At 34.9% G+C, this 14,935-nt stretch overlaps 2 protein-coding genes across 3 annotated transcripts; one reads left to right on the top strand and one right to left on the bottom strand.

Moving 5' to 3' along the window:
* The first annotated feature begins 400 nt into the window (after positions 1–400).
* Positions 401–5,572, top strand: LOC106669703 (putative inhibitor of apoptosis). Of its 2 annotated transcripts, none has more exons than XM_014399370.2 (8): positions 401–991; positions 3,798–3,969; positions 4,034–4,203; positions 4,425–4,523; positions 4,586–4,743; positions 4,803–4,910; positions 4,971–5,056; positions 5,121–5,572. In XM_014399370.2, exons 1-8 carry the CDS (start codon positions 560–562, stop codon positions 5,312–5,314), a joined length of 1,419 nt encoding a protein of 472 aa, XP_014254856.1. In that variant the 5' UTR covers positions 401–559; the 3' UTR covers positions 5,315–5,572. The 2 variants fall into 2 exon arrangements, with proteins under 2 accessions (XP_014254856.1, XP_014254849.1); XM_014399363.2 differs by having other exon boundaries at positions 4,034–4,368.
* Positions 5,573–6,814: 1,242 nt separating this feature from the next.
* Positions 6,815–14,417, bottom strand: LOC106668611. Its single transcript, XM_014397521.2, has 7 exons — positions 14,113–14,417; positions 11,744–12,024; positions 9,946–10,109; positions 7,849–8,041; positions 7,561–7,787; positions 7,190–7,277; positions 6,815–7,132 (listed from the first exon to the last, which is right to left on the bottom strand). Exons 1-7 carry the CDS (start codon positions 14,252–14,254, stop codon positions 7,052–7,054), a joined length of 1,176 nt encoding a protein of 391 aa, XP_014253007.1. The 5' UTR covers positions 14,255–14,417; the 3' UTR covers positions 6,815–7,051.
* Positions 14,418–14,935: the final 518 nt, after the last annotated feature.

Genomic DNA, 14,935 nt, shown 5'->3' with positions numbered 1-14,935 from the left:
CGAAATAAAATTACATCTTCGTTATTATATTTGAAGCTAAAAATCTTGCATTTTTTTGAGTAGCATTTATTTTAAAAATCGTTTTGCCATTGAAGTGGTTAAGATTATAAGAATATCTACAAATATTTTCCTGGAGTAGAATTATAAATTTATGTGTTTATTATCGTTTAAAATTGTATAAACTTAAACAAATCTTATTACTCTATCTTTTCTTTAGAGAAACAACCCTAAAAGTTTGTGACTGTTCGTTAAAATTGCCCGCAGTCATTGCAGATTTGTGAAGTTTAAGAAAAAAATGTATTTTTCATAAAAATTGTAAAAAAAATTAGTAAATACACTATGGCTAAGAATTTTATCTTTGATAATATTCTAAATTCACCATCAAGTTAGACGTCAGTTGACACTTTCAAGGTCGGTAGGTGATAACCATTGCAGAAGTTTGAAGGTACAACAACGAAAGTTTTATGTCGGGACAGTTTTATGATGCAATTTTATCAAATTGACTTGATCCGCTAGTTAACGTGCGCGTACCGGCGGTGAGAGGGAAAATTAACAAAAAATGAATTCGGAAGAGAGCAGGCTCAGGACTTTCTTGAACTGGCCGGAAAATGCTCCGGTCGACAGCAAGAGGATAGCTAGAGCTGGCTTTTATTACATGGGGCAGGGTTTGGAAGTACAGTGTTTCCGCTGTGGGAGCAGGATCTCCGATTGGAATTACGGCGATAAAGTTATGGCCAAGCATAAAGCTCTCGACCCCCGATGCCCTTTCGTCCAGAACCCTACCAACTCTGGAAACATCCCTTTGGTCATCGCAAGGCTCTCTCTTACCTCGCCGACAGAGCAGACCGAGGTGAAGAAGAAGCAGGAAGACAGGGTCTTCTTCTACGACGAGAAAGCTCGACTTGAGTCCTTCGCGACCTGGCCTTTCCTCCATGTACCTCCTGCCAGGTTGGCCAAGTCTGGCTTCTTCTACCTTCAAGATAACGCCAAGGTATTATTTTTTTTTAGCTCTTTGGTACAACATATTAGCAACTAGTAGATGTGTAGTATCAATTTATAATAACATTATCGAACTGATTTGCAACTAAAAAAGTTTTGCATGAGCATTTGGATTGTTGTGATCCAAATTGACCACTTCCAAAAACAGTTTGAACAAATGATTCAAGAGCAATATTTATTGTGCAACTAGTTGGAAAGTTGTTTGATGACTAAAACATATACCTGATGGTTGAGGAATTCTAGCAGTTCACCCATTGTACCTACATCCACTTGACCTTACTACCTAATGGTCATGGCTAAGATCGTTCAAAGTTCTATCAAAGCTCCCTGATACTACCATATATATGTTCAATTTTTTAGTTGCTCATGTCTCATATAGAGTCAGCGTTGCTTGGTACCCTTTTTTCCCTGTGGAAATATATCGCACACCCTTCAGAAAAGTGACACAAGTCAAAAAATTCTAAAAACCGGATTATTTAGTGTTTTTTTTTAAGTATTCGGGTTATTTGTGATGCTACAGGAAAAATGGCACAACAGTAGGTGGACTCTTTATCTGCTTTGCAGCTCCATGTGTCACCTTTGAATTGGTGGGAACGCACTGTCTCTATTCACAAAAAGTGGCATATCTTAGTTCTGTGTCGAGATTTATAACACTGGTGTGAGTATTCAATAAGAAAAGAGATTTGCACAAGCATTTGAATTGTTCTCTTGAATTGTTGTTGAACAACACAGATTGCCTACTCCCAAAAACAATTCAAGAGTAACTTTATTGTGCAACAGTCAGAACTTGTCAACTTGTAGGAAAGTCTTGATTGAGATGATTAAAACTTATTTACTATCTTACAATTAATTGAGGTTTTCAGCTGAGATAAAAAAGTCAATGGTACGAGCGGGATTTGAACCCACGATCTTCAGCTTGATATGCCGCTGCTCTACCACTTGAGCTATCGTGACCTCGATCCACTCAGACACCAACTTCCCATCTCAACCACACCTTTTGAATTTTCCCTCCTTTTTGCCATTTTTCAAATGTCGTGTAATCTATTTGATTCTCGGCGACAAATGAAATGGCCATGGAGAGCTTTAGTGAAGGTATACTTCATTTTAAACTTATTAAATTCACTAGTTTCATGGTCCGCTTGACCAATTAATATCTTACAATTATTTAAGGTTTTCAGTTGAGATAAAAAAAGTCAATGGCACGAGTGGGATTCGAACCCATGATCTTCGGCTTGATACGCCGCTGCTCTACCACTTGAGCTATAGTGACCTCGATCCACTTGGACCCATCTTCCTGCTTGTGCCATTGACTTTTATCTCAACTGAAAACCTTAATTAATTGTAAGATATTAATCGGTCAAGCAGACCACAAAACTAGTGAACTTATTTACTATGTTTATCAAATAGGACATGCTCAATGGCAGAGCCTGATGGTTAGGGAATTCTAGCAGTTCACCAAAATCTTGTTTTCTTTTCATTTTGGATTTTTTCATTTCTGTTAAAGCTCTTTGATAATTCCATATATATGTTCAATTTTTTAGCTATTCATGTCCTAAGTAGAGTGAGCGTTGCATGGTAGCCTTTTTTCCCTGAGGACATATGTGGAAACGTCGCACACCCACAAGAAAAGAACACAAGTCCAATTTTAAAAACTGTGTTATTTAGTTTTTTTAAGTATTCGGGTGTGTGATGTTTCAAGCAAATGACACAACTGTAGGTGGAGGTTTCACAGACAAGAAAAATCCTCACAATAACAGACAGCCAAGCAACTCTAAAAGCATTAGCTTGTAAAAAGATCACATTCAAAATAATCAGAGAATGCATCTAAAATCTCCCAAACTTGAGAAAATATAACTTTGCAATGCTATGTTGTGTACCAGGGCACAAAGAAGTTTTGGGTAATGAACAAGCAGGCAAACTAGCCAGAGGAGGATCTGGAAGACCTGAACCTATACTTCGGATAAGTTTGAACATAGACTCCATTTCAGAATGGGTCCACAAAACACAAAACGAAAAGTGGACGAACTCCACAGGTGCCAGAAACAGTAAACTCATGATTAAAGAACCCTCACCAAAACTGGCTAAGACATTACCGGAGCTAAAAAAAACAAAAAAACACTCAGTTATAGGACTAGATACCAGTCACACTGGCATCTGAGAAAACACCTACACAACATGGGTGTATTCAGTGATCTCATTTGTATACAATGAGGAGGAAGAAACTGCCACTTATCATATTATCTTTGAATGTGACATAATGTAAGGTACAAAGAAGACGGGAAAAAGAATTGCAACAGTGACAGTCAGTGATGTACTATTTCTGAAGAGAAACATTCAAGTCAATTAGAATTAAGGAACGAGGAAAGGCTTAGTGCTGTAGAGCTTGGGCAATACAAAACCCCCACTTCCTAGCATTCTGTTATTATCATTAATCAAAAAGATGGGTTTTGGATCTATATAACCGCAGATTATTAATATGTGTATGCCATCAGTCTGCTAGGGTGACCCTTTGAACTGATTTATCAGGATGTGTATGGCCTCAACACCTCCCACATTTTCTCCTTCCTCTTGAGATATTGTAAGACAATCACAAATTGAGGATAAAGTAAGCTCAGACCTGTCTTTATAAGGGGGCTTTATAAGTACATACACAAATACTTAAGGATGTCAGTGTTCACATTCATTTTAAGCTTGATAGAGGTCTACCAACATCCCTAGTTCCTTTGTCAGGGGCTATGGTTATAAATTACTATAATTTTGTCACAAAGTGTAATATTAATACTAGAATTTAATTTTAGGTTCGCTGTGCGTACTGCGGTGGTGTGATTGAGGATTGGAGAGAAGGCGATGAACCAGATTTAGTGCATATAGAACGTTTCCCAAACTGCTCTTACGTTAAAGAAATCATAGATAAGGGTGTTTTGGTGAAATCTGGTTCATTGACATTTCAAGATACTTGCGATGGAGACAGTAAGATTTTTTTCAAAATAAAATTGTGTTTTACATATTTGAATTTTTGTTTTTTGTTATAAAGATGAAACATTCAGGGCGTTAGGAATACAGAGTCACAGGATACCCAAGACACCTCGATACTCGACATACGAATCTAGGATAAGAACGTTTTGCCAGTGGCCTGAAAGTTGTGCTCAAACGCCCTCTGACCTCGCGCAAGCCGGTTTCTACTTCAAAGGCCCAGGGGACGAGGTACGATGTTTTCATTGTGATGGAGGGCTGCACCATTGGCAGAAAGTTGATGTGCCTTGGGTTGAGCATGCCAGGTGGTTCGGTGAATGTGGCTTTTTGGCACTTGTCAAGGGACCTGAGTACATCGAGGATGTCAGGAAATCATTCCCTGCAAGGCTTACAAAAGTAATTTGTTAATTAAATTGTATTTTTGATATTTAATCAAACAATGCTTTTTTCAGGAAGAGGAAAACGTTCTGTCGAAAATACCGAAAAGTTCGGTTAGGAATACAGTTACAGAAGAACAGCTGAGGGAGTTCATGAGTTCTCAAGTTGCAATAGTAAAAGAATAATTTAAGTTTCTCTTTCTACTAGTTTATATATATATTTTTTTAATTTTTAGATGGCACTCCAAGTGGGTATTGAAGCATCACGCGTTAAATCAGCAATAAGGCACAAATTAGAGACAACTGGGCTTCCATTTGAAAATGCAGATAATCTCATAGTCGCAGCCCTTGAAGTACAAAATGAAGAAAATCAGTCGATGGATGAAGAGTATTGGTATGAATTTTGTCGTTATTTAAAATTTTGTTTTTATTGCATGTATAATTTTTTAACAGGTCGATACCGACAAATTCCCCTGTTCCAAGGGTTCGAGCTATCATGCCAAGGCTGGAAATATACAACTCGACTGCATCTGATGAATCTGAAGACGAGGAAGAACAAATGTACAACACCTCGTTGTCTTCTTTTGTATATACTCTATTTAATTTCTATTCGTTTTTCAGCTGCAATGAAGAGAGGAGAAAAAATAATTCCCAAGTTATTCAAGAAGTAAAAATCGAAGAGGACATCAAGCCAAAAGAAAACCAAGGTAATTCATATTGGCTTTTAAAAAAAATTGAAATATTGTTTTAAACGATTTTGTCAATTTTCAGAGATATCTTTAGAAGAGGAAAACAGAAAATTGAGAGAGGCGAGGCTTTGTAAGATATGCATGGACATTGAAGTCGGCGTTGTTTTCCTTCCTTGCGGTCATCTTGTTACCTGTGCCAATTGTGCCCATTCCCTCAAAGACTGCCCACTCTGCCGACAACTGATCAAGGCCACCGTCAGAACATTTCTCTGTTAAATCCATTTTTAAATGCCTTATTTAAAACACAAAAACACAATATCAATTTTATGTTAAATCTGTGATCGTTTAATGTAGTTTTTTTTATGACAGTTTTCCGTAATCGACTAACTGTCAGGGCATAATTAAGCTTGGGCGACTTAATGCTTTAATCTTTACCTCTATTGAGAATTATCCTTAGATTCTAACTATCAAACCTTACCAATTGACAAACACAAGGTTTTATTGTCTAAATTAATAAATTTAATTGATTGTTAACTTTTTCTGTTTTTATTTCTTTGCCCCTTAGTTCCAAAATTGCACTATGGCCTTAAAGGTAATGACACATGGAGCAGTTTTGACCAAAGCATTATCAAGATAATAGCCAAGTCGGTGAGTTTTAGCATTGTGCTGTCATGTTGCGTGCGTCCCGCTCACTACCACCTGTTGGTTTTGAAATTAAGTCAGTAGTGGTCAATATGACCCTACTAGTCGGTTTTGAAAATACCTGATGTATTCAGCCAGCCATGAAGCATGGTGTTTCTTTGTGCAGTTCATACCACTACTTGGTTTGTTTATTTTTTTATTTATTTTTTATTTTATTTTATGGAGTTCCAAAACAAAAAATAATTACAAAAAATGTATAAGTAAATTTTAAAAAATTGTACTGCGTTGAGGGACATGAGCATGCGAGAATACATAATGAAAATCACAAGTGTATTTATTTATCTAATAATAATATATTTTGAGAAACACTGGGAATTTAATAGAAAGAGCATAGGATTATTTTAAAAAAATGGTAAATTTATTTCTTGCAGATTGTTTTCTTGTAATTGCTCTCTGGGAACTGTAAGTAGAAACTTCTTGCAATCGGGAGTTATTCTCAACTGATGCGATAAATGCTTCATTGAACCGCTTCTGTCTCATAAACCTGGGAAAACCAACATGATAAACGCTTCAGTCAAAACAGTTGTGTATGTCACTACCCTAAGTTGTGATTGTAAAGGTATAAAAGTTGAAAAACTTATTTTGGCAAACGATTTTTCCAACCCAACACAGAATGTCAGGAAATAAGGTATATTTATTATTGTTTTATGTTTCTACTGGTGTAATGAAATAACCAAGTTTAAAAAAGCACATTTCACGCTGGAAAGATTGCATTTGGCGAAGCAGATCAGTTAAGAATGAAATAAAAAGGCAATTTAAAAAAAGTTGTTTTTTTCTGTTTTTCCAGATTTGTTCAATGTCCTTATTCAAAAAAGCTGCTATTTATTAATAACACTATGAAAACAATTAATAACTAATGCCTGGGCTAGTTGCTATCAATTTGTTAGGCTTAATTATAATAAAATAAAAGTTTAAAATGTTAAAAGTGAGTGGTCATGTAATCACACTAACTATTCAATCTAATCCTGGCAATGTAACAAAAAATAAATTAATTAACATGAAATAAAATTGAAATTAATTTATAAAATAATGGAAAATCTAAATTGACAATCAGGCTCTTTGGTTCAATTCTAATAATTATTACAAAAGATATTTATTTAATTAATATATATGTTAAAAATAATTTACAACTTTGTATGTTCATATGTAATTTACAGTTATATAATTATTATAATCAAATAGTTACTTTATGACTAACATCACATTGGGGAATGTTGTAAGGATAGAATTTTACTATAGGAAAAACAAAAAATAAAATCCTCATCACAATGCTCTTCCCCAGCTTTCGGTTTTCTCTTATAATCCTTTTCTTCACAATTCGGTATGAACATAGGTCTTTGTCGCCCTCAAATCGTGTTCATGGAAGGCTCGACAATTTTGTGGGAATCGTAACTGCAAATAATCAAATAAATAAATAGTAGAATATAAGTTATAAAGAAAATTTTATACCTCGCAGTTATAACCGGAAAATGCGGCATCGTATAATTCGTTAAAAGGGGTTCCAGTCTGTCCTGACAAGAACCAAGCGGATATCACGCTAAAAACAAAAACAAAAAATTATCGAATAGCAACATCGTGTGAATTGCAATTAATTAAGGTTTTTAGTTGAGATGAAAAAAAGTTAATGGAACGAGCGGGATTCGAACCCACAATCTTCGGCTAGATACGCCGCCGCTCTACCACTCGAGCTATCGTGACCTCGATCCACTCGGACATTAACTTCCTATCTCAACCCCACCTTATGAGTTTTGTAATTATTTAATTGGTCAAGCGGACCACGAAATTAGTGAATTTAAAGAATCGTGTGAATGTTTCCTTACCTGGTTATTTTCGTGATAACAGGTTTCACCATAAAATTTGTATGGTGCTCTTGCCTATTAAGCTCACACAGGAGGTACTTGTCACACATGTGATGTTGAGATGAGTACTTGTGCGCCCTCCATGTCCTGAGGAAGCTCTCGAAGAGCTCACTATTAAATAAATTCACGAGCCTCTCTTGTAACATTTTGTCATTTGGATCATGCTGTCTGGCCAACGCTATCAATTCCTAATTTAAAACATTTGTATTAGATGAATGTGCATAGATTTTTTTTTTAATCTGTAATTACTCTAAGTTTTGAAAACAAGGGGCGGACAATAAGATCCGACTTTATCGGAAGTGATAATTCCTTTTGGGCAATGTTGTTTATAACATTGCTGATTGAATCTTCGATATGTCTTCCTGGGTGGAACATCTCGTGCTCTTTGTAGCCGTTTTGCCTCAACAAATTGTTCACCATTATAGCTAGCTGCATTGTATAACTGAAAACACAACAGTGAAAAATTATGAAACAAATTTTATGAGACAATTCTAGCATTTTGTTAAAATATATATTTTTTATGTATTTTTATTTTTTTCAAACATTTGTATAAATTAACTTTAAGAAATATTCAGGTAAGAACATTGGAACATAACGAAAAAATAAATAACTGTGCACTATTGTATGCGATTCAATGTTAACTCATGAAAATTATAGTTAGTATTAAAAGTAATATAATATACGGTTACACAAATAAAACCTCAAGGATCTGAATTGCAGAAGAGGGATTATCCTCATTGGATTAAGAATAGGCCATGCTAGGTTGACACGTGGACAATTAGTTTTGGGTCAAAGCCCATGTGTCCAGCATGTAGAGAAAGGTTGCTCTATATGTCCCATTTAATTGAACGGCCATCCTTGGCTCCATATATAGAGCATGTAGGATTGCCACCCAACATGAGCATTGAGCTTGAGCACATCAAGTATCTGGGTTTCAAGAAACAGCTGTTTTCTTGTATATAGTACTTGATTTGATATATATATATCTCTTTCTTCTGTGATAAACATTCAGAGTAAACCAAAAAATGTATAAATTGTATAGAAGAATCATAACGTAATTGTCAGGTAATAGTGTAAAATAAAGTAATTTTAATAAAATTTCATCATAACTACACATGAAAAAAATTTAATGTAAAATTATATTAATTTTTTGTTTACTTAGTTTTATTTTAGTTTTTTTGCCTTTCTATTATGGGAAAACTCAATTTTAATAAGGCTGACATTTTCCTTGTATATGGGATTTTCCCTTGGCCACACTGTTGTTAAATAGGCCCATAGTTTTATGCATTAATTTGACAATAACCGTATTGATTGGCGGTTGTCATATTTCAAAATTCTATGCTTGGAATGCTGAAGATGGGCTTCATAGCCCAAAACGGCCATCTTGAAATAAATTAAATGTACGTGTTTTTTTTGTTTGTTTTTTTCAACCTGAATAAAATTTTAGCATATACATGAAAAAAAATTATATATGTCGCCTATGTACATACTAAATAAATAAACTTTACTATTTATAATTTTATTTTTTTAATCTATTATTGTTACATTATACTATATAATTAATGAAGGTTTGTTTTTGTTGGTGTAACCATCCCCAGATTTGTTATATTTGCAAATAAATCGCTAGAATGGATAGTGTCAATAACAGGACATTTTCTAATATGGGAGTTAGTTCAATATCCTTGGTTTTTTATGTTTAGACTTCTAACGACCTTTCACCTAGCAGCATGAGCTACCTGATGTCTCTCCTTTGTTGTATGATTTGTTCAAAATATTGTTTATAAATAAAAATATGTAAGGTGAACGAAATGTTCGGCAAATATTTCGGGTGACTTATTTAGTCAAGAGAGCAAGGAAAGTGAGAGTAAACAATCCTAACGGTGCTCATTCTACAAAATGGTTGTTAGACTCCGCCGAGGCGAGGGGGTCGATGATCTTGGACGCTCTCCTTCCTAAACTACACCTGTCCGCCTGCCTGTTACGCCGGTTATTTCCCTTGATACGAGTTCTTGTCCGAAACATCCTCAGGCCTACAATTACAATTAAAGGGGATTTAAAGAAAATTGTAGAAACGAGGAGTCAGGGCGGAAATGGAGGGCCTTAGCTAATTGCCGACCAGCGGCGAAGAAAATATATCAACACGCAGTTGGTGGAATTTCATTGTTTTATTGGATTTTAAAAAAAATAATGGAATGGTTTTTTGCTAGAATTTGATCGAATTTGGCCGAAATCGCAACACGTACAAAATTCAATCAGCCGTAATCTGATCAAATGGATTAAGATCTCTTGTATACATCCACCCGCATCTTGTATATCAATACAAAAACAAACAGTATTAGGACTTACACTTTTTCTGCTTCTTCGTTTGGAAGGGCTTTGAGAAATTTGGTAAATTTGGAGACGAGCATCTTAAGCACTTCCTTCCTCGACGTCGGATTTTCGACGATTTCCAAGTAATTGTCCAGCATCTCCAACGGGTTGCTTATCGATCCAACGTACTCTATGACACTCTTAAAATAAAAAAATTAAAAAAAACTTTAATATTGAATTCATTATATTGCATTTAAAACAACAAGAAAATTGCCTGGTTGAAACATAATTTGGATGACTGATCAGCCCAAATCAGGCCTTGATTCCCCTCGCAATATCAAAATTAGAACATAATTTCTGACAATTTTATAAAAAATAATACTGTGTCAATACTTCAGTAAGAAGCTGATAAGGGTTTAGTGTTCAGGACTGAAGATAAGAAGTATAAAGCTTTGGAAAGAAATATCTGGATACCGGCAATCAGAGAATCCCCTTTTAAAATTTTTTTAATATGAATCTCCGAAAACTTAGAATTTTAACAAGTTCCTGTTTCAGGACACCGCACAGATTCAATAAGCGTGCAAAATATCGTCGTCAATTAGCAAGGGTACAGATTCTGCAAAGAAGTAAAAACCTCGACTATGGTCATCTGGTGAAAACGTTCGGAAAGAAATTTAACCAGGTAGTTTTTTTATATAGCAATTACAATAGTAAAAAAGGGGATTAGAGCAAAACAAGCTGATAAATGTGTGAAGGACTCACCCAGTAGTGAGCATCCTATAGAACAGATTTGGCTTTAAAAAAAAAAACTACTATTTATGGAGACTATGGATCTGGGAAGTGGAACTGGCTTGACGGACCAAGGCATTGGATGTGCGGAAAATGATTGATGGAATTTTTTGTAATAGGCTTCTGGAACAGTGGTAATAATAAGGTCTCGGATAGAGAGTTATGTACAAAAGGGCAAATAATTTTTCCGAGGACTGTGGATGCGTTGGAGTTGGAAGACTTGGCTGAACCCCAGAATTCGATACCACAACTGCAAGGGTTTGATGGTGTACATCAAGCTTTTGTAGTTAAGTGGAAGTGGGATTGTCGAGTAGTGGAGAGTAGTTTGCAATGCTTAGTTCGTTCCGTTTCGGTCTTGTGTGCGGATTCCAAATATCGTACATGTTCGAAAGGAGGTAGTGAAATTCCGTTAGGTGAACAGATGTAGAGTAATCAATCAATCTGAGTGTGAAGTTAATCCGTTCGCTCTTCGACTAAATATCACAGCAAATGGTTTTGATAGTTTCTAAATTCGGCGAGGGAAAGAATTGCTGTATCGTCCGCAAAAGTTAAGAGAATTGTACTGGGAGGAAAAGAATAAGGAGGAAATAGTAATAAAATTCATGGATGGAATTCTTGAAGGGCGTAGTGGCACAATCCTAAATAACTGGTAAAATATGCTAAAGTTTTCCTTTTTAAAGTAATTAATAAACGTTGACTAGAGTCTAAAATTATTTGATTCAACATCAAAGGCGTATATTGTATTATGAAAAAATAAATTAAATTTTTGAATTTGTGTTAGTAGTAATATCATCTACCTCCTCTTCTGGTAAGTATTAGTGTTAAACCATTATGGCTAAGTTAATGCTGTTTGCATTTTAATGTTAATGTAAGGAGGAACTCATAGTTAAGAGGGGCAGTTGGTGGTCCAGTGCAATTCACCGTCGCATAGCTAACAGCCAAAAATCCTTTCGATTCTTCCAATCACATACAAAACTAGCTACACATGTAATCATCCAACAGACTTCACCGTTGATTGATTAAAGCAAAAGAGTTGTTGGATTACCTTGACAGCCGGGTGATGTTGGACGCTCTTGACATAATCAGTCTCTTTGATCAAGTCCCAAACGAGGCCGAGGGCCCCGACGATTCTATCGGTCGCAGACTCGAAATCCTTATGGCCCGATGCGTCTTCGATCATAGGGTCGTCGCTGTGCTTATGGCCCTGATTCTGATTCAGTAGCATCGGAAGGAAAGAGGCGAGAAGGTGCAACGGAGGTGCTTCTCCTTTGCCGTCTCCTGCCATGGCGCTCGCGAAAGCATTCAAAGCTCCGTTACCCCCGAGACCTGCAAAATTCGATTTATAGAAGTGAAATATGGTGATATAAGGGAAATTCTCAGGAGAGAAGGTGGTAAGATAGGAAAAACACATTACTACATTACATGTAGTTTGTCCAGTTTGGTACTTTACAAGCCTTAATATATTATTATTTATCGGCAGACGGTTCACCGTGACGCATTCTCAATGTTTGTATATTCTTTTGTTCTTTATTATTCTTTTAATTTTAATAAAGCACTATTATTAAAAAATATATTATTATTTGGACATCGTGAGATGGGGTCTGGTGTGACGTAGGTTTTATAAAAACATTTTCTTTGTCGTATCAACGTTTCGATCTTTATTGAGATCATCTTCAGTGTTTTGTGTTGTCTGCATTTTAACAAAAAAGTTCTCTGATTGATAGCCGATGCAAGTTTCTTCTCATTGTTGGCGATGTCCTTCAGAATATCATAATATATTAAGGAGCTAAGTCAAATAAAGGACAAAATCAAATAAAATCTGACAAATCGCAATGACAAAACACATATAATTTTATAAATATATATTTTGATCAACAGATCGACCTCGCTTAGAAATTTTCAATAGTTTGGCATATCCCCCTTGGCTTTACACGCCTCAAATTAAACAAACTTAGAAAAAGGTCCCAAACGAGGAAATAGAACACAAAGCAATTTGACAGACAAAACAAAGCAAGCGACGGTAAGCAAACAAGACGGTCTGAGATGCTGCAGACTCTTGTCCTCCCAGGCCTCAACAGGCTTAACATAATAACATAATATAAAATATAAAGGTTTTTAACTTTATTTGTAACTAAAGTAAATTCCTGTCATTCGAAGATTATAAAACGATAATATACAAGTGCAAACACAAGTTCGATATTAAAAGTATTGAGATAAAGAAAAACCCTTTGATGCTCGACGGATACGCAATAGGTTTAATCCAATAATCTTATTTTTTTCGAGAGTCGTTAAAGTACTCGTCATTTCTTAAAATATTATTCGATCATTAATCTATTAACGCTTTGAAAACCGACAATATTATCTGTTCGAGTGAGTTTAAAGTTAGACTAGTGAAACCTATAGTTTCACTGTTTAGATTTTCAGCATTTGGCCATCAGCAATTTGACAGTGCCTTATTTTGTCAATTGGTTTGATTCAATTTTCGGAATCATGGCGAAGGGGTGTTACGGCTTAATAGAACCGTCTTCACGTTTTAAGTGCGGAAAGGGCCTGATCGATCAAGTTCAACACAATATTTCACGGGAAAAATTATTCAAGAGCAATTAAAATGTCTTTGAAACTTGAACCGTTTAGCTCGTCGGTATTATTAATTAATTTTAACAATTGAACTATTTGTTTTAGTTAGATAACTTATCTTTTTATTTAAACTCACGCGCACGTACCCCAAAAAATTTAAACTTTATTTATTTTTACTTAAAAAAAAATTAAACTGTCCAAACGATTTAATGTGTAATGTAATTAATAATCGACAGCAAAGTACCGAGAAACAAGGATACGAAATGGATTGGCAAACCTCGAAAATGTAGGCATAGTGACTCACAGTAAACCAAAAAGAAAGCAAATAAAAATTATAAAGCGATGGTGTAACAAATACACTTAAATAACAAATGTTTTAAAGAGATCAATAAACTTAAAAAATAACAATATAAAATTAATAAAAAATATTTTAATTGTTAAATACCAGTTTCTAAAAAAAACAACTTGTGGACGTACAACAGATTACCAATAAAATTCACTCAGAAAGTGAAATTTGTATTGGCAATATATCATTATTATATATGTATAAGTTATGATGTAATTCATAATGATAATTTAGGAACTGCAAAATTAGAAAAGTTTTAAATAGTTTTTTTGGTTTATTGTTAAAATTGAAGTGCAAATTATTAACAAAAACCCAAGAATTTTTCTTTAAAATTAATATCGCATTTAAAATTAAATTTTGTGCTCACTTATAAACTATAGATATAATATTTAAAAAACTAAATGCAATTGAAATATACAATGTAGGACTTTATATAGACAAAAAACCATACGGAAGAAGTTTTTTTTTTTTAATAGTAGGTTGTTTAATACCTTCAGCGATTTTGCCCAAGACGTCTCCGTTCTTGAGTGACTCCTGAAGGAAGTTGGACGCCAATTCGGCGAAGTCCGTCTCTTCTGCCCTTACAGCCGATAGCAAGAAGGATGCGATGATGGTGCTCAGTCGTATCCTCATCCTGTGCGACGGGAGAATCCTTAAAAGGGGAAAATGTTATATGTGTCTGTCTTCTTCGACCTTTTTGGCCCTCAGACGTCGGTATGCCAACGAGAACTGATTCGGTCTTCGGATTTTACCTGTGGGACTGTTCACCTCTTGGGCTCCCCCGCTACGACGGTACCGGCTCCCTTCCAAACCACGTCATTATAAATTTATCTCAGGGCGTGCCTTCCACGTGAAAAACTAAGAATTTGGCGATTTCCTGATAAAACTTTAAATTAAAAAAATACAAAAATAAAACAACCAGGCAATAATTAAAATTGCTAAAAAATACCAAAATTTATACTTTTTTGTTGTAATATGTTCATTTCCAGTCAATCAATACATAAAAATAAACCGGTTTTATGTTTTATAGTTGGTTAAATAGTTAATACATTCAAACTACTATCATTAATTTAGAAATTTCTTATCTGATATATCGAAAACTGTAACTCTAAGTTAAGCTTTTAGGGGCTGCGTTATCTAGAATCCGTACCACACATTTTTTCTATTTAAGAAATGGCTAAATAATTTTCAAATCATTTTTAAAACTTAGCAAATAATGGATAAAATGGTTTGAAAAGTATATTTCATTTCAATAGAAGTGAACAGAAAATTCTGGATTTTTCATCTTAGGAGGGCCTTAGGCTTTAAAAGAGT

This window comes from Cimex lectularius, unplaced genomic scaffold (assembly GCF_000648675.2).
Source record: "Cimex lectularius strain Harlan isolate CLEC.00 unplaced genomic scaffold, Clec_2.1 scaffold147, whole genome shotgun sequence".
NCBI lineage: Eukaryota > Metazoa > Arthropoda > Insecta > Hemiptera > Cimicidae > Cimex > Cimex lectularius.
This window is presented reverse-complemented; position numbering and strand designations above follow the sequence as displayed.